This window comes from Tachypleus tridentatus, chromosome 8, assembly GCF_004210375.1.
Source record: "Tachypleus tridentatus isolate NWPU-2018 chromosome 8, ASM421037v1, whole genome shotgun sequence".
NCBI classification, from domain to species: Eukaryota; Metazoa; Arthropoda; class Merostomata; order Xiphosura; family Limulidae; genus Tachypleus; species Tachypleus tridentatus.
This window is the reverse complement of record NC_134832.1, coordinates 139,797,483-139,818,684: the sequence shown is the minus strand read 5'-3', so window position 1 is coordinate 139,818,684 and position 21,202 is coordinate 139,797,483. Positions and strand designations below refer to the sequence as shown.

General features: G+C 35.2%; 1 protein-coding gene across 1 annotated transcript; it reads right to left on the bottom strand.

Annotated features, from left to right (window-relative positions):
* Window positions 1-6,365: 6,365 nt before the first annotated feature.
* LOC143223614 (uncharacterized) lies at window positions 6,366-17,463 on the bottom strand. The gene is made up of 4 exons (XM_076451782.1): window positions 16,799-17,463; window positions 11,751-11,825; window positions 10,693-10,745; window positions 6,366-8,968 (listed from the first exon to the last, which is right to left on the bottom strand). Exons 2-4 carry the CDS (start codon window positions 11,794-11,796, stop codon window positions 7,064-7,066), a joined length of 2,004 nt encoding a protein of 667 aa, XP_076307897.1. The 5' UTR covers window positions 11,797-11,825; window positions 16,799-17,463; the 3' UTR covers window positions 6,366-7,063.
* Window positions 17,464-21,202: the final 3,739 nt, after the last annotated feature.

Sequence of the window (21,202 nt, the reverse complement as noted above, 5' to 3'; positions counted from 1 at the left end):
CTTACATCGTTTGTTTTCATTTAAGACAGAATCTGATTTGTTAAAGAAATTATAGATTAAGTTATTAAAGCATGTGATTGGTGTATGTAAATATAGTTAAAAACTTTTAATGACTGCACATGTGTGAATTAAAATAGAAATCTTTCATCCACTAACATTAGCCCACCAGTAGCACAGCAGTATGTCTGAGAACTCGTGCTACTAGGAACCAGTTTCGATACCCATGGTGGGCAGAGCACTGATAGCCCAATGTGTAACTTTGCGCTTAATTCCAAACACTTGCCCACAACTATTACAAAACACAAAGCAAGTATTTGATCCTTGTTGTCAAGACAACATAAAATTCTAAAAAAAGAAACAATGGTGTGCCCTAAGCAAAATAAGAAACAGTGCATTGTGTTCTTTTAAAAGAATAATGCATTTTCCTACTAAATAAAGAACAGTCCTGTAACAGAAGACAAACCTCATTGCTGTATGAAAAGTAGCACTTGAACTTTGACACCTTTCCACAGTCTAAATTATTCTAGGTTGTCCATAAATTGTAAGAACATTTTTTATGTGTTATTGAGATTTAGCATTTCTCATCATGTTTGTAAGGAAAAGCCAGCCTTTAAACAAAATGTACTGAGAGTATACATGTGACCACTTCTGATACCTACATCTGAGTTTAAGCATTTAGTTTGTTAGAAATACGTCGATGACACTTTTATCTTGTTCAGAGAACAGAGCTTTGTCAAAACGTTTCAAGATAATTTAAAATCTAGATCTAGAAATATCAAGTCTACAGTTGAAGGACAAAAAGATATAAATTGACTTTTTAGATCTATAGGTTGTGAACGTGAACGACAGGTTCAACTACCACAAAACATTTTGTGGTCTCTACTTTCATTTCAGCACATTTATACCTGATTGTTAAAAAATATGTAAGTGTTGTAGTTTATACAGTGTATAAAATTATCAGCTCTTATAGTTATTTTGATGATGAAGTTACCAATACTAAAAAAAATATATATATTTGATTAAAAATCCCTCTAACACTCATCAACAAAAGTATTTGTGAATATGTCAATAAGGCTTACAATCCCAAAATTCCTGACTTCAATGTTCCTAGATATCAGCTTGGCGTTACCTTTCACTGGTTCCCATGACATCAAACTCAAAAGTAATATAAAAATATTCTGTAATCAACTTATCCTTAGTCAGCTTAAGACTAATCTTTATACCAAACAAACTGATGTGTAATTTTTCTTGGTTAAAGACAAAATACCTCCGTAATAATCGCTGGTGGTAGAGCAACACATGTCTATGCATGGCTACACTGGGTCAACCACCTGAACCCTAGCTACCATAAGGAGCATGCGAAGAATAGGCCTTCCAACAAACAACTAAGAAAAGACTGCAATGATAAACCTTTCGTTGCACACTTTAAAGTAATAGATCGAACAAATTACGAATGGACACTAAAGAAAAATAAGGGTTCCTAATTGGAAACTAAAAATGAAAGCTGAAAAACCAACTAATAACAGCAACAACATTGCATTTCAAACTGTTATAAACGTTTCATGTCTGACATGGACAAAAAATGAAAACTTTCTCGAAATTACTTAGGTTTTTGTTTGAACCAGCTCAGCTTAAAATAAAATTGGTGGTCGTTGATCAGTGACAAGTAATGGCCGCAGAAACTCTTAGACATTGAAGTGTTGCTGAAACTAGAAGAGCGTTATTTTGCTTGTTTTAGTGCAAAGTTACACGCTGAGCTATTTCAACTAACTACCAAGGGGACTCAAACCCGAGATTTTAGCATTGTAAGTCCGTAAACGTACTACTAATTCTCTGGGGGATAAAAGCTACTGGTTAAACTCTTAAAATCAGAGGTTTGACCTGACGCATTTTAAAAACAGATTCAGATAAACATAACCATAACAGTATTATAGCCAACTGACCACGTTACATAGTAGACCACTAAACTACAAGTAGATTAGTGGTGTCTGTAGAAGAGAAATCCCTGTGTATCAATCAACCAAAACATTTGCAGCATTTACTCTTGAAACTTGCAAAGAAGATGTGGCTATGGTCAACAACAATGGGAACATCGTATTTTCTTAAAGTACCACTGTCAGTATCTATACAGATTCGTTTACGGTTATAAAGATAATTTAGATACTGAATAAAAAGACTTATTATCGACAGAGTGTTATGATACAAGTAATTTATGTCAAAAATGTCCATTTTCAGGAGTATGTCATTGACACATAGGCGATGCATGCTCAACCAAGAAGTGACCTAGGTGGTTTCCCTGGGAATTACGAGATTTCATTCAGGTTGTAATAGAATGAATGTTCTAGGAAGAACTGTTTCAGTCACTCTGGGACTGCGTGGCTATTGTCTGGTGTTATAACAAAGAAAATAATATATAGTTCTCACGTGCACGTGATAAACGCTATTTCCTTAGTTTAAGCACAAACACAAAGATGTCAAAATTAGCATATTGATTTAACTCGATTAGATAAAATGAAGTAATATAATGACATTTTTCATACCACATAAGAGATAAATAAACCACACGATGTATCCCAACCGGGTTATGTTGAGACTAGAAGCCAATTATCAAATTAATATGATATACCGTTTGCTGATTGATACAGCAGAGTACACATGCTAACAGGAATGCGTGGTCCCCAAATGACAAATAATTTACGAAATGTACAAATGTCAGTACTTGTGTCTTTCTCCCTGGCATAATGTTAAAGATTCGGTTGAAAGTCCGACTTCAGCAAGTGGATATTTTCGAAACTGTAAAACCTTCTTCTAGAGAACTAAAGTACATTTTCTTTAGAATTTTCAGCGTTATTCTTTAAGATAAAATTTTATTTTATAAATAAATTACTTGTAACAAGTAAGGGGCGTGTTTGTAGTAAATCTGAAAACTTACCGCTGTCCTTACTGGTATGGCCAGGTGGGTTAAGGCGTTCGACTCGTAATCTGAGGGTCGCGGGTTCAAATCCCGGTTGCACCAAACATGCTCGCTCTTTCAGCCGTAGGGACAATATAATATTACGGTCAATCCCACTATTCGTTGGTAAAAGAGTAGTCCAAGAGTTGGCGGTGGGTGGTGATGACTAACTGCCTTCCCTCTAGTCTTACACTATAAGACTGTAAGTTCTTAGATTAGGGACGGCTGGTACAGATAGTCCTCAAGTAACTTTGTGCGAAATTCAAAAACAAACAAACAAACAAACCTACCGGCAGACTGTAGAGGGTGACTTTGATGAGAAAATATATCAGGTCATCCTTTAAGTAATACCCGATTTTAGGTTCAGAAAAAAATAAAGGATTTCAAACACTTTTAATGTTATTTAATTAATAATGTATGTTCCATTATTATTAATTACTTCCTGCTGACGATTCACAAGCTTCTGAATGCCACTTCTATAAAATTCTTGGGGCTTGGAGTAAAAGAATGTATATAGGGTAGTTTTGACATCTTCATGTCTTCCAAGTTCTTTTCCATCAAAATAGTTCTACAAACTTCGGAATAGATGATAATCAGATTGGGCAAGGTCTGGAAAATAAGGAGGATGTGGAAGTTTTTCCCAGTCTAGCTCTTCAATCTTTGCAGATGTGGTCCTTGTTGCATGGGCCCGTGCATTATCCTGGTGTAACAAAATACCTTTACGACTGATCGAAGCAGGCCTCTTTTCTTTCAGTGCAACATTCTAGCGTTCTAACTGTTGACAATAGAAGTCTGATGTAATCGTTACATTGAGTGGCAGCAACTCAAAATGGATCACACCAACAACATTGTACCAAACATTTAACAATACTTTCCTAGTGTGTAGTTTCATTTTAAGTTGTTCTTTAGCCAGTTACCTGCAGTGAGCCGTTGTCTGTGGTGTTTAACATTTTTATAAAACATTCGTTTTTCATTTCCAATCACTAACCTGTTCACGAGAGTGCAGAGGAGTGCAAATGTCCACTTTTGCTCTAAGGTTGAAACAGATTGGAAAGATGTCAAAACTTGGAAAATGGGTCCCCCATGATTTTACACATTTCCAAGCTGTTGAAGATAACGGTTAATTGTTGAATTGGTTGAATTAAGCTTCTGTGCTAGTTTTTCAACTGTTACAGCACAATCTTCATCAAGTGCAGCCAGCAGCAAGTGATCATTAAACTCAACAGGATGACATGAATGTAGCGCATCACTTAAGCTGTAGTCACCTGATCTGAACTTCTGAAATTACCTTCGATATTATCTTTCATTGAGAGACTCCGCACCATAAACACCTTGAATGTTTCGTGTACTTTCTACTGCACTATTGGCTTTTGTAAACTCGTAAAGCATTATATACCTAATGTGCTCCTCAGACACATCCATCTTTATAAGGGTTTATTTGATTAATGATCTGAAATAGTGGAGTTGGGCTAGTTTCTTTTATTTGTCTAAACATGTTTATACACGTTTTATTACATATTTTAGTCATTAAAACCTTCTAAAAAAACAGAAGTGATGATGCACTTTCTGTATTATATTTTCGGACATTACTTATGGGATTATCTGATATTTTATTTCCGGAAAACACACGTGTATGCACGTTTATCATGCATATTATTAAAGCTAAATGTCTTACGGGTTTCTTTTCATGTATATTTAGGATTTATTTTTGCCGTATACAATTTAGACATGCCTAAAATATGTTTATATGTTCAGAACGTTTCAGGTGCTTTTTGAAAGGTTTTATAATATAATTTTCGCATACAACTGATCTACATTTTTCGTCTAACATTTGGCTGTCAATTTTAGATTTTTGGTCAAAACGTGGTCATACTTTCTAATTACACGTGTCTTCTTAATCACGTTAAATAGTTTTCAAACAGCTGAGGTTGCATTAATGGAAATAAAGAAGACATATCGATTGCTTTAATGGCTGTTTTAATGATGGCGATAACTTGATTAAACTTTTTGTCGGTTGTACATTTAGCGTCTCATTCTCCTTAATTTTATATAATATTTTCATTAACTGCTTTTCACTATAAAATCATAGATGGCAGCAGCATATTAATCACCGTTATTCTCATTTTTTGTGGGATTGTATTCAAATCCTTAACTTACACCTTGAATTGTGGTTTACTGATGTTCGTTGTTTTATGTAACGGAATTACTTGTAATATTAACCTTTTATAATTGCCGCTTTACCAGTAATTCATACAATGTACAGATTTGAAGAGAAATGTAACGTTAAGTAATCATTGCTACTTTTTTCTGTTAATTAATTTATTATAATTAAAAGGTTTTATTGTCATGAAGAAAACAGAATTACTTTAAGTTTCTATTTTAGAATATATATATTTTTTTTATCATTTGTTAATAGACTATTTATACTTTCGTTCATACCTTTCAAGTCGTAAGTCGCCCATTAATTGCAAGAGGTTTTATTTTCTGAAATGAATTTTGTAATTTAAACGAGCTTTCATTATATCATATTTTTAAAACAACACTTCTGAAACCATTATGTATTTGTGGTTCGCTAAAATTAAAATGTAAGAAATAATTATTAACAACTTTATATTTATTTAGAAAACAGTGGGTAAAAGTGTATCATACGCACTTACCTTTCTATTTGTTTTATTTCATTTATGAAGAAGGAAATTATGAGTAATTTCGTTCATTTTGAATACATTTAATTTTCACTGCTACATAAAAATTATTAAGTCACATAATCTTTTGATACTTAAAACATTGAATTTTTATAACCCTCCACCCATACCCACCGGTGACACAACGGCAAAGTCTCGGACATATAATGCTAAAATTGTAAATTCCATACTCAATATAAGAAGAGCAGAGATAGCCCATTGTATTGCTTAACAACTAAAAGAAATAAACACTCTACAAGACCTCTTTATAAAAATAATATATCAAAATTAAACCTTAGCAAAAACATAATTCAGGTAAAAAAAATGCTAGTTTCAAACTTCCTTTATTTTAGAAGATAGAAAAGCTCTCATAGAATTTGATTATTACAGAACTTCAATTAGAAGAAAGCAATCCGGCAATATTTTGGCATTAAAACATATAGAGTGAGGATTGCTTTATTCAGTTTTATTTTGGTTATTTCTACCCGTGTCTTTAGGGCTTTCGGATAATAACTTAGGTGTACACCTGTTGTATTGGACCAACAATACTCCTTTTAGCATTCAGGTAGGGCTCATTGTAACAGAGCTCTAAATAGGGTCATTTGAATATTACATATATGGAGATTTGTAATTGAAGGCACTGTTTGTTTTTTTTTTACCTGTAAATGATGTATATGTGCTTTATATTGGTACGGGTACGTTTAACATAAATTACTCACTATAACATCGTCACCGCTGGAAAAAAGCAAATATTTATTAACCTTCAATCTTGTTTCGTTACAGAACCATCAAAGTGAAATTTTCAAATCCTTTGTGCCACGCCTGCTTTCCTCATCCTGTCTTTCAAGATTTGTTAATTCGTGTGGTTCTCTCTTAGGTTGATAACTATATTAGTTATAATCAATAGACAGGCAGGCAATGTTTTCGTCTATCAAATGGCATATCGTATTACTTTTTTTTTTAACCTAGTTTTAGTAATGCGAGTTCATGGACATACCATTGTGCTACAGGAGGCGTTCCAATTGCGCCTCTGGAAACATCAGAAAAATTACAATAGTTACTGGACATTGTCTGTTTTTTGCGTGTATTATTTTATGTTCTTTGTTGCATTACTTCATTAAAAAAATATTTAGTACAATGGCACCATTACTACAAAAAAGTAGTGTTCAGAGAGGTGTGGACTTTCATAACTTGTTATTCTTTTGCCTTAAAAAAATATTTCAAGGAGACAAGAGCTCTATATCCAATCACCTCAGAGCAGGGTCTTACTGTTATAGAATTGAGTATTCATTTTCAGAATATTTTAAGCTGTAGATGGTAAAAATGATAAAGTAAGTGTAGTTTTATTTGAATATTTAAACGCTAATTTAATAGAATCACAGTTAATTTTCAGTACAGCAATATGTTGGGTAGGGCATCAATGACTTTTTTATTGAGAAAAAAAGGGTACAAACGTTTCCATCATCTCTCCTTCTACCTCTGCAGAAGTGGTACTTTCTTTCGAAGGAATGTAACGCATTTTGTCAATGAGCTTGGGAATATATTTTCCGAAAATAAGCTGTCTGAGCGTCCTTACTTTTCCCAGAGTCTCTTCTAAAGGAAACTGTTTGGCAATTGGTCTTTTCTCCGGAGTCACGAGATGGCGAGACTGAAATATGTTTGGCCTTTGCCTTTCATCACATATCATCGTTATGTCGTGTTCTTGGTCTTTTCGGTGAGTTTCTTCAGAATATGGGTCATGAAGGTGGAAGGGGACCAGTTGCTGTCCTTGAGATTCTTCCTTGGACATAGAATGTGGATCAGCTACAGCTACTGGTACCGGAATTGGAACGGGAACAAAAACTGGAACTATTTGTTGTTTTGTGGGATCTTGTACTGTGGTACTGTATTGTCCTAGTTGAGACATAATAGCCCTTGATGCTGGAAGATGTTGATATTCAGAAGGAATTAGCTGGGAATTCGACATCCTTGGCATTGATTCCTCATCATCTAAGAAACGAAATTCTTGGAACTGTAGTGCATTACTATTTTCATCTGGTATCATGCTAGGGTATGAAACAGGAAATATGTTACGTTTACCATGAGAAGCTGAAACCGCAAATGGGAACCTATGGGAAAAAGAATGTTGGTAAAAAGGATCTGGTCTAGTGTTTTGTATTTGATTTACAAATACAGACTGAGCAGCAGTAGGTTGAAAAAGCTGAGGGTAGTACATTCTTGTTTGTGGCTTGTAGACTGGTTGAGGTCTTTGAGGATACTGTAGACGCGATGAACGTTGAGGATATCCTAGTTGATTCAAAATAGACTGAAAAGTTGGAAAAGCAGTCTTACCGCGATGAAACTTGGTATGTGAAGGATCAAAAGGTTCAATATTATATTCTTTGAAAGATAAAGGATGAAATGTGGGGAACAATGACGAAGCAGAATAATCATCAACTGGATTAGGTTTCATCTGAAAGTGTGGTCTTCTAATAGGTTCTTGTTTAAATTGACGACGAAAAAATGTTGGATTAATCATTGCTGTTTTTCTGATGGAGTTTGGAAGGAAACGATTCAAAGGTTGGAAATAAGGTTCTGGGAAAACCGTATCTTTTTTCTCCGAGTTAACGTTTGATGCAACGACGAAAATGTTCTCTTTGTTGTGTTCAGGTTCTCTCTGTATATCTTGGTTTAACCCACTACCAACATTGGGAAATGGAAACTGAGGAGACAATTTATTCTCAATTCTCAGAGAGTATGGAAAAAAAGGTTGCTGATGTTTGAGGCTGTATTTTGGATAAACAGGATGAAAACGAAATGGTCTTGGTTTAGTCTCTGGGATAGGTTTGGATTTTCTGAAAAGAGGAACAGTTATTGGTTCCAAGCCAAGAATTTTATTTAAACCTTCTGTTTTGAGTGGTTGCTCGCCATATTGTTCAGTTCGGATTTGAGCTTTGTTTCCTTCAGAAGATAAAGGAAGATAAAAGAACGGTATATTCGTATCATTCCCTCCACCATCTGCGTTTACAAGTTCTTTTTCAATTGATACATTTTCAGTTTCTTCCGCCACCTTCTTTACGTCGGGGACAATCGCGTATAAAGTTTCATCAACTTGGTCATCATGTTTGTCTTTATCATCCGAACTTACTTCTTTTAATGCTTCGTGTTTGGGATCGAGACTTTGAGTTTTAGCAATTACTGGAAAACTTTGAAAAGATTCTGCTGTCAAATAATGGTCATCTTCCTCCTGCTCCTCTCCTAGCGCTTCCTCCAGAGGATAAGCTAACATGTAGCCAGAACTCTGGGTATCTGGGACAAACGTTGATATAATTCCAGAATCACTGGCACCACTGATCTAAAAAGACACATCATTTTATAGCAATTATTAAAAGAAAAAAGAAAAGACAGGAAGTATGTTAAACCTGCTTTCATAAATATTTATCACACACACACACATATATATAATGTTTGATCATATAAAACACTTTCAGAATACACTTTTTTAACTTAATAACCCACAACCTGCATTTACAATCAAGTACTTTCATTAACCACTCGTGGCCCGGCATGGCCAAGCGTGTTAAGGCGTTTCACTCATAATCGGAGGGTCGCAGGTTCGAATCCCGGTCGCACCAAACATGCTCGCCATCCCAGCCGTGGGGGCGTTATAATGTGACGTTTAATCCCACTATTCGTTGGTAAAAGAGTAGCCCACGATTTGGCGGTGGGTGGTGATAACTAGCTGCCTTCCCTCTAGTCTTACATTCCTAAATTAGAGACGGCTAGCGCAGATAGCCCTCGAGTAGCATTGTGCGAAATTTAAAAAAAAAATTAACCACTCACAACATATTTCTTTTGTTACTATCTTTTACTTAAATATTTTGTTCCTGCCTTTTACAAATTTTATCTGTGTTTGAAACAGGTTTTAATTTCAGCCTCTAATAAGAAAAGAGGAATTATTATTTTTGTGACTCGTACTTTTTTATTTTTAAAAGAGACACAGCGGTGTGTCTGCGGACTTACAACGCTAGAAATAAGGTTCCGATAGCTTTGGCGGGCAGAACACAGATAACCCATTGTGTAGCTTTGTGTTTAAACTGAAAACCTCTTCAAAAGTTGTCTTTTGTTTGGAACTAAATGTTTTATTTCCTACATTTTTTTAAATATTTATAAACCTATGATTGGTTTGTTTGTTTTTTTAGAAATTTGCGCAAAGCTACACGAGGGCCATCTGTGCCAGCCGTCCCTAATTTAATAGTGTAAGACTAGAGGGAAGGCAGCTAGTCATCAACACCCACCGCCAGCTCTTGGGCCACTCTTTTACCAACGAATAGTGGGATTGACCGTCATCACATTATAACGTCCCCACGGCTGAAAGGGCGGGCATGTTTGTTGCGACCGGGATTCGAACCCGTGACCCTCCGATTACGAGTCGAACGCCTTAAACCACCTGGCCATGCCGGGCCTCCTATGAAAGGTAATTAACAAATTAACATGGAGAGATGACATCAAACTCAGATATGGTATTATTAACCCTTAAAGATTAAAATAAATTAAACAACATTTCTTTTTAGTACAACCAAATAAGTGTCTGAATGTGATAAGGTAAGACATGAAGTCCAAATTACAGACACTTATAACTATCTTCTATTATGTAACAAAACATCAGGAAGAATTTCATCCCAAACAACCTGCATTAAGTGTTCAGGTAGAAAAAAATAATGATTGCTTGTCCTGCAGTGCATCAGTACGTGATGGAAACGTTGGGTGTAAAATAACAAAACATTGATGTATTTAAAAATGTTCACAGATTAGTAACTCCGATACAATTTCTTATTTAGCTTCGAAATAGTAGGCCTAGTGGTTAAGGTGCTCGAGTCTGAATTCGAGTTTCTTTTCTAGTCTGTTTTTCAGTGTCCACGTCTGCGCATACGCAATATAAAACAAACGAACAAAAAAAAACATATAAAATAATATAAACGTCGCAATAACCGTATTTTAATTCTTTTGAAAGATCACTAGCAAATCGCAGAACATTTTTTACCCTATCGTGCAAAACTGAAACCTAACTAAACATACCAGTGTTTTCTCAGCTTCACTCCTCTCGATTCCATTTGTTGTGGTTAGTGAACCTGGAAACAAGAATATAAAACGAGATAATGCATACTGAGTTATTATTAACAAATAATAATGTGTCACTAACACAGTTTTTACGGTATTCCTTTAATGGTAATTGATGTAATTCATAAGCTAATGATAAAAGGTTATGTTATGCATTTTGGGCAACTCTAAATTTACGGACTTACAACACTAAAATCCAGGGTTCGATTTCCCATGGTGATCGCAGCCAAAACAAATAAAGCAAGTGGTGTCTTGGAAACAAAAGGAAATAAGTTACGATCAGCTTAATAATTCAGTTATGGTGTTTACTTTTATAGAAATTTTATTTTTAAAAAAATTACACGGTTTAACATAATAATTCTTCCTTGATCGACTGGTTGAGTATTGCTTGTTTTAACATAATAATTCTTCCTTGATCGACTGGTTGAGTGTTGCCTATTGGGACGAAGTAAGTTGATTCCTACACTTTTAAATATTTGTCTGTTTCTGATTTAAACATTTCTTTGTATCTCTTTTAAAAGTTTATATTTTTGTGAGTTAAACCTTTTCTTCCTACACTTTTAAAACTGTCTGTCAGTGATTTATATATTTCATTACCAAACATTTAAAGATTTTTCTCTTTTTTTTAAAGTTTTAGATTTATTTCTCCTGTTTTGTCCGCTAGATGAACGGCAGTGATATATCGCCAGACGAAAGAACAAATTATGACCAAGGGTGATGGAAATATTAAGTAAAGGGTAAAAGTTGGAAGAGTTAAAATTAAACAAATTAGTAATTGTATTTTCTAAATGTTTCAATAGGTCACCAGGAAAGTGAAAAAGAAACTGCCTAAATACAGCAAAATATAATAAATAAAAACAAAGCCTTCTCCTAAACTATAAAAGATAAATTGCAGTCGTCATAAGTAAATACGAAGGGGAGAAGCACCAAAAAATGGAATAGCTACTTTTCGTAACTCTTTAGGAAGCAGTTTATTAGTATATGGTATATCTATTTGTACGAACTTGTATCCTTACCTATAAGAAAAAGTACACAAATTATCCACGATTGCTTCATTTTCATTGGTAGAAGGCACGAATCTCGTGCTCCACCTATAAAAGAAAGTTGATTTTTAAAATTATTGCACCACTAAATGTGAGTTTTCGTAAACTGTAAATCATAAGTTACGATCATCTAACATTGTATGGAAATACAATGAACTTACAATACAAACTGAATGAGATACTGTTTGTTATATATATAATAATAATACTATTCCACACAGAGTAGCAAAAGCTAGTTCTTCTGGGATTGATACAACAAGTATAAGGTAACTGTACTACTAAACAATAACAGGTTTAATATTTATAAAGGTAATAAAACCTGTCAGTTTTGTACGAGAGCCTACAGAATTAGACGTGTTCATACGTTTCTGTTTGCATGGTATACAATATTACAGAAGTACCGCTGAGAGAGGAGCTTATATTTTGTTTCAAGGTAAGAAAAGTTGTTCCTTTTCATGAGCTCAAGCCCGTTCTCTGTTGGTTAAAATCAGTAGTCGGAAAGAAAAATATAGAGAATTCGTGCACCAATCCAAAAAAATTCAGTCAAGTAGAAAACCACTTGCTATAGGCTTTGACGTTTCCATCCAATATAAATTTGTGTTTCTAAATTGTTGTGTTTTTATCAGACTGAGAACTAGCTGTTGTTAAGGCAGAATTTGTATTTCCATTGGCATTAGATCCTTCGGCTGTTATATCGAAAGTTACAGAGAAAACTAATTGAACAGTTGATTTTCTATTTTTAGGTTACAACCTTCTTACAGAAAAAATAGGCTCGGCATGGCCAGGTGGTTAAGGCACTCGGCTCGCAATCTGAAGGTCACGGGTTCGAATTCCCTTCATGGCTTGCCCTTTCAGTTGTGGGAGCTTTATAACGTGACGGTCAATCCCACTATTCGTTGGTAAAAGAGTAGCCCACGAGTTGGCTGTGGGTGGTGATGACTAGCTGCCTTCCCTCTAGTCTTACACTGATAAATTATGGATGGCTGGCTCAGATAGACCTCGGGTAGCTTTGCATGAACTTCAAAACAAACGAACGTAAAAGAATCAGTCAGTTAAATGGTATTTTTGTTTTGTTTTCATGATAAAGCTACTAAATACATTTGCCGCTGTCCTTAACTCTTAACTACCAACCAGATAAAAATAATCAACACCCTACCACTGACCCTTCATTGAATGGGAGCGACTATCACTCTTATAACACAGTCACACATTAAAGTGCAGGGAATATTTTGCGGTATTGGAGGGATTCTAACCCATCTCACCAGCTCCGAAATATAGAGCCGTACTACACGACCAGCCTGTGCCCAAAACGGTTAAAAATCTTAAACACTGAACTGCATACAAATATATTTAATACTGTATAAAATGTCATAGTGACAGATCTTATTGACGAGTATAACGTAGTAGTTTTTTATATGGTGATTAGTTTACTTTATATATAAAAATGTAATTAAAGTATTTAGCTTTGCGTAACTACCGTGTTTCTCCGAAAATAAGACAGGGCTTATATTAATTTTCACTCCAAAATATGACACTAGGGCTTATATTCGGGGGATGTCTTATTTTGATATATTAAAAAAATGAAGTTACAAAGTAAAACTATTAAACTAACCATTTAAAATAAACTATTATTAAACTATTAAACTAACTGATTAATACTTAAACAAACTAATTAACTAACTATTAAACTAATTAATAAATTATTTTTTTTTATTTCTTTCCTCTTCCTGCCACTCTTAACTAGGGCTTATTTTAAGGGTAGGGCTTATATTAAAACTATCCCCAAAAATCACACTAGGTCTTATTATCGGAGAAACACGGTATTTGCACGTGAAAACTTAGCTCGGATAGAACTGTGACTGTGTGTAATTGAAGGCACAGACTTTCCGAGCATTCAACCGACTTCAGAACATCAGCGCGCGTGTCAATAACCTCACGTGCATACACTCTCGTTTGTTGCTTCGACAATTTCCTAAATCGTGACTTGTAAATAATTAACGTCACCTGTAGGATTTATTGTAATATACGGAAGTATTTCAAACGTGCTAAAATGTAACATTTTTCTAGTGTTCGTTTCCTTCTCCCTTGATATACAGTTACCTTGTTATTGACACGTAAATGTTTCTTTATATAATTTAGTGATGGTGACACTGTCTACTTTATTTGTGTTTTTAAATTTTTAAAAGCTTTTGACCTTTTCAATTCTACTTAACCTTTTACCTGTTTTTTAAAAATTTCTTTAGTTGTAGCTTGATTAATTTCTACATTTTACAATGATTTTTACTTTTACGTTTCTTTTGTTCTTTTCATCGGTTGCTTGACACCCAATTTATTTACGCCAATAAACGCTAATCAACTAACCTTTACATAATTATTTATTCAGACACTGGTAAGTCAGGATGTTCCTGTTTGACTGTTTCGAGAGTATGTAAATTCAGAAAGAGATCGTGAGGAAGTGAGAAATTGTGATAGTTTCCGTTTTAAAAAAATCGGATACTTCCCATCACACTATTTAAACCTAACGTTTTAATATCCTCACCAAAGTGATAACTTAAGCTATGTGTAACTTGACAAATAATTAATACATGAACAGTTTTATATTTTGACGTAATCAACCAGATCAAAGATCGCAGGTTAAGGGATATCAGTTAGTAGCTTGGAACTGTTGAAGACAAAAGGAAACCAACTACTAAAGGTTAATTGCATCCAACATTTTCCTTCCCCAAGAAATAGTGCGATGGACCATTACGGTTATACAGTCCTAACAACCGAAAGTGTTGTACAACATGATGGCTCTAACCTTCCAATACGTATTCTTTAACGGATATTACGTATTTGGCGATTGCTTCGTTACAAATATATTTCTTTAGGAGGATGGCCTTGGTGAGACTTTGTAATGCTGATTGATGGTCACCTTTTTTATTATTTGGTACGCCATTTTACTCTTGAGGAGATATAAGCTTATTAAGGGTCACATCATTTTAACTTTCTAAAAGATACATGTATCATGTACCATTTTAACTTTCCAAAAGATTAACCTTTATTAAGTATCACGTTATTTTGACTCTTCAACAAATCAAAACTTATTAAACTCGTACATCATTTGACTCCTATGAAGAAAAAAATTGATTAAATATCACATCACTGTAACCCTTTTATTCACTGACACCCTATTTTAAGCTTTCAGGCAAGACGTCAGAACCAAACATAATGACGTTCTCAATCAACAACCAAGAAAATCTTACTTAAACTTAAAACCCAGAGACGATTCATTTATTATACGGCAGGCTTTGTTTTTTGTTTTCAATATCACGCATAGATATTCAAGGACTATCTGCGCTAGCCGTCCCTAATTTAGCATTGTAGGACTAGAGGGAAGGCACCTATTTATCACCACCCACCGCCAACTCTTGGGCTACTCTTTTACCAACGAATAGTGGGATTAAACGAACGTTATAACGCCCCCCTCGACTCTCAGATTACGAGTCAAGCGCCCTAACCACCTGGCCATAACGCCCCCACGGCTGAAAGGGCGAGCACATTTGGTGCGACGGGGATTTGAACCCACGACCCTCAGATTACGAGTTGAACGCCTTAACCCACCTGGCCATGCCAGGTCGGAAGAATCTCTACTCTGATTAGTTTGTCTACGCTTTATATTTTGTTTATCTAAACTAAGAACCGTGTTACTATACAGATTTCTTTCAGTTTCATTTTTGAGTTGACAAAAATTTCAAAACCGTGAATTTGTATTTAAATATGTAATCTTGAATGGTAATGGCGAATTGAAACAAAATTCAGAAAAGAGGCACAGCTAAACCTAAGAAAATGTAGAAGGTAGAAATTGGTTTACACCAAAAGGATTCAGTATTATATTTAATAACTAAAAACACAATATTTTGAATTATCTTAAGATATTAATAATATAAGTGAGAAATTGAAATTCAATAACGTTTGTTTGTTTTGAATTTCGCGCAAAGCTACACGAGGGCTATTTACGCTAGCCGTCCCTAATTTAGCAGTGTAAAAGTAGAGGGAAGGCAGCTAGTCATCAACCTCACCGACAACTCTTGGGCTTTTCTTTTACCAACGAATAATGGGATTGACCGAAACATTATAACGCTCCCACGGTTGAAAGGGCGAGCATGTTTGGTGCAACAGGGATTCGAACCCGCGACCCTCAAATTACGAGTCGAGTACCTCAACCACCTGACCATGCCAGGCCTTACCACAACGTAATAATATATATTTACAAAATTTATTTGTTTTGAAGTTAAGCATTGTAAGTACTCAGACATGCCGCTGTGCCACTTGGAGCTAACTACAAAATGTCTACTTGGGTTTGACCGGTTTTACGGTGTCACTAACAAAGGCATATAATTAAAAAGGTTTATTTAAAAAAAAATTAAATAACTCAAAATGTATGAAACACATTGGCTAGTAAAACGAATTTCTAACTGAAGTTATGGATTAATATGTTTTGTATAGCTACAGAGACACAGCTACAGGTCTAAAGACATAACTCTACAAAATGGATTTCAGTACCTGTGTTGGGTACAGCAACAACATTTTATTGCTAAAGTAATACAGAACAAATTATACGAATTGTTTATCGAAAGATAAAATCACGGCTGACTTAAACAAACCTTTCCCTAATCCCAGTGGGACAGCGGTAAATTTACGGACTGACAACGCTAAAATGTGTAATTCGATTCCCCGTGGTGGACAGAGCAGATAGTCTAGTGTGGCTTTGTTGACGAAAAACAGAGAAAAAAATAGCAACTTAAGAAGAAAGCTCTTCCACCCTTCACAGCAGTATGTCTTCGGGACTTACAACGCTAGAAACCGGGTTTCGGTGTAGTTTTGTACTTAACTACACAAACAAAATCGAACAAACTAAAAGAAAACATAGTTTTTAATAACATTAAGTATTGTTTGACAGTACAGTAAGTAACATGAATAGTTTAATACCTTTGAAAATTAAGATACGAAAACTAAGATTGTATATGGATCCATCCTACCTCTTAACGGGTAATTGGTACTTTAGAACCTCCGGTGTCTCGACTGATCAAAGATCTCTCAGAAATCACCTCAGCAACTGCACAAAATGTAAACTAGTCCCTCTACGTGTATCTATACGTATCAACTAACTTTCTTTATTTTTTCTTCCAAGAATGCCGTTTTCTATTTGTTATATTCTGGTATTTGCCTTTGGAAACGTTTATCGTGAAAACTCGCCCTAACTGAAACCTCTTTCCGTAAGACAGGTCCTATAACGTCAGCCAAGCCAGATCCTGTAACGCCCGCAGTCTCGGAACATTAGAACAAGCCCATTGGGTGATGACAAGGTCAGTTACATGCTAGGCCTAATGGCTGAGCAGAACTGATTATTCCGCAATTAAACATACACGTTCGGCGTGCACGTATTTCTTGTGACTGTTTCAGCTAAAACGGTAACCTAATCTATACCTGGCTTGACTATTTAGGTGTTGTTGTTGTGTCCTAAAAATAATTTTTTTTTTACAGATCAGTTTTCAGTAAAGGACCACAATAATTCCGTATCAATTTTCAATTTCCACCTATATTCTTTAACGGCGGTTAGCCCACCTTTTGTATCATGTACATTTTGTGTCAACCCAATTTTGTATGAACAAACACAACTAAACCTGTTTTCATCCTAGGAGAACTCGGTGATACACGAGCCGGCCCTTATTTGAACGTAACCTAACAAAACTGGAGAAAACAACAGAAAAAACTATATCTCTGTCTATTTATCCATCTACAGGGTGGCCCGTAAGTCCCTATCCATCCATATATCTTATGTATCCAGTGTATCTATCTGTGTGCTGTCCCTCATTCTCGCTGCATAATATTATGCGACGCCATGTTCTGTGAGGCATTTTAGTGTAAATGGGCTTACATCAGCCATATTTCTCTGAAAAAAAAAGAAACAAATTTATAATACATGCGTAATTGAATATAACATATGGATGGGTAGGGACTTACGGGCCGCCCTGTATATTATACATACATCTGCATACACACACACACATATATATATATATATACATACATATATATAACACGAGAAGTTGCAGGTAGAATTTCAAGCTATCGTATGATGTGTGGGAAGGACTAATGACACATTTAAATAAATAAAATTAGATTACTGGTGCTATTCTTGTGGGTTTTACCCTCCAAAGTTTTGAAAATACATTTCCTGTAACCTATTTAACACTCCTACGAAAAGTAGGGCCTAATAGGCCCCAGAGCAACTTGAAAGGTTATTAATATTAGGCTAATAATTTTGTATTTAAATGAAATTGCCATTTAAATCCATTAATGAATGTATTAACGAGATTCCCACTGTCCCTATCTACTATCTAGCGAAACCACAGCCAGGGGAACGGGCTTGAAGAAATCAGGACTAGAAACGTCTTTTCGTAGGAGTGTTAATACATCAAGCTGTCAGTAAGATGCTTTAGAATGAATACTAAATTTGATCCTGCACAGATGTTGGTTTTCCCACCCCACATATGTGATTTGAATAAAAAACGCTCTTGAAGTCGCCAAGTTCATTTCTATAATACCTTTAAATTGAACAGGTCTTTGTATGAATTAAGATATTTTAATATAGGAGGAGATTCTAAGACATCCAAAAGGCATGCAGACGTACAAGAAAACAAACATAGGCGAGTGAATGCGTTACGGTAGCAAGTCCCAACTTGTCCAAATTTTATCATTTTGACAGTAATGCGCATGCGTGTGACGTGAGTGAGATCAAGATGTCAGTCATCTGAAAGAATAATACATGATTTCAATGGGTTTAACGAAAAAGGTAATATTTTCTTAACCTGCTTCTGCGGATTAGCCAAGCCAATAAATTAGTTATTCTTGATGACGAGAAGCCTACTTGAAATAAAAATATATCTCAGGAAAGTGTTAACACCCATACCAGCCGTTATGAGATATAAATAAATTAGTTAATTTTAGTCCTGTCGCCTATAAATTTAGGAGTAAAAACAGTATAATTTATACGAGAGCTTTTCTCACGTAATGATGCCAAGCACTTATGGCTGTGTCTATTTGGTTTCTAAAACTATGCTCACCAGATAAAATTAACGACGAATGAGACAAAATAAAACAATACTTCAACAACACCAGTGAGTTTCCTCCACAAACCATAGAAAACATTATACGCACACACCTAGACAGAAAGCAAAATCAACCAACAAAAGTAAATATATCTCACGAATCAAAAAATCATGAAACCATATACTGCTGTATACCATATATTCCTGACATCAGCAAACAAATAACCAACATTTGGCAAAACCTAGTCACAAAATATGGCATTCCAGTTAATACCAAATTTATTCGAAAACGAGGCACAAAACCAAGGTCTATACTATGTAAAAACTACACTGACAAACACCACACCAACATTATTTATTAAATACAATGTGATAACTGCCACGACTTCCATATTGGACAAACAAGTAGAAAAATGGAAACCAGATTCAAAGAACATAAAAAGTCACCTTCACACGTTTTCGAACACTGCAAGTCAAATAAACACAACATAACCATAAAAACACTCAAATACTAAATAAACAAACAAACATAAACAAATGCAAAATTAAAAAAGCCTTACTTATACAACAACTTAAGCCCAAAATAAACCAATACAAAGGAACACCTTTATACCTATATTAATAAATATATTCAACATCTAAGCACGCCATCTATATTCCTACACTCAATTACACAACCGCCTTGAAACATGTGGTCAGCTACCGGTCAGTAACCCTTTGTTTCTTTGTGAACCTAACGATGACCGAAGGTCGAAACGTTGTTCGCTCGTCTACTAGTACTTTCTGTATCCATACCAGCTGTTTTTAAATATATAATTTTCTTTACAAGTGGGTTTTCTCGTCATCACGGATTATGTGGAGAGTCTATTGCTAATTATGCATTCTAAAATTTTGTCTACACAGCTGGTCAGGCTGATTGGTCGGTATCTATTAGATTTATTGGCTGGCTTTCCTTCCTTATGAAACGGCCCGGCATGGCAAAGCGTGTTAAGGCGTGCGACTCGTAATCTGAGGGTTGCAGGTTCGCATCCCCGTCGCGCCAAACATGCTCGCCCTTTCAGACGTGGGGGCGTTATAATGTAACGGTCAATCCCACTACTCGTTGGTAAAAGAGTAGCCCAAGAGTTGGCGGTGGGTGTTGATGCCATGCCAGGCCTCTTAGTTTAGAAGGTATAAATACTATATTTTCTATAAACAAATAAACCAACACCAAACTGGATTCAAGCCTATTTTCTGCTTACAAAATATATATATTTATCAAATTAAACTCCCGATTTTTTCGATCTTTGTGACCTAATATGCTACATTTGAGAACAACTGCATTTTTTGTTTTATCAGATCAATAATGCTTTACTGTTCAATTAAAAATGATAATTGAACTATGTGATATTTGTATACTAAAGTATACTATCCCATAAGTGATTCTGTGATAACCAAACTTTTCAGAGACAACGCAAATGGGCGTTTTAAAAATCTTAATAATATTTAATAATTTATTTTCAATTAAGTATGGCCCGGAATGGCCAGGTGGTTAAGGCACTCGACTCGTAATCTGAGAGCCGCAGGTTCGAATCCCCCATCACACCAAATATGATCGCCCTTTCATTCCTTGGGGTATTATAAAGTGACGGTCAATCCCACTATTCGTTGGTAAAAGAGTAGCCCAAGAGTTGGCGGTGGGTGGTGATGACCAGCTGCCTTCCCTCTGGTCTTACACTGCTAAATTAGGGACGGCTAGCGCAGATAGCCCTCGAGTGGCTTTGTGCGAAATTCAAAAACACACACTCCTTATGAAACATTAATATATTAGCATGCTTCCAACAAACTGGTATGTATCCAAAGGATAGTGATAAGTTGAAAAGTGCTTTTAGGTGGTCGAACAATTTCAGAGTGCCCTTTCTCAGGAGGATTGTTTGTATCTCATCTTCACCCGGAAATTTGTTTTTGTGTTTTTATTGCTTCATGAAGTTCATGAATATATATATATTTCTTTTTTAGCATCATATCTTCATAGTTTGTTATGTATCTTCTATTTGTCTCAGATACACTTTCTGGGAAAATTGGTTCAAATTGTTCCTTATTGTTCAGTATATAATTTGTGACTTTGTTATAAAAATAAGCATTCATATCCGGATCAGTATGTGTTTTAAATGTATTCTGTGGTTGGTGTTTGAAAGCTTCCGCTTCTTATTTATTTGTGTAAGGTACTGTATTACTGTACTCAAGTGTAGGACATTTCTTTGCGGCTGAATTGTCGTTGGTGAGTCGTCTGAGGTGTGTCCAGAATTTTATCGGGTCAGTTTTATCGTTTAATTTTGAACAAAATATTTC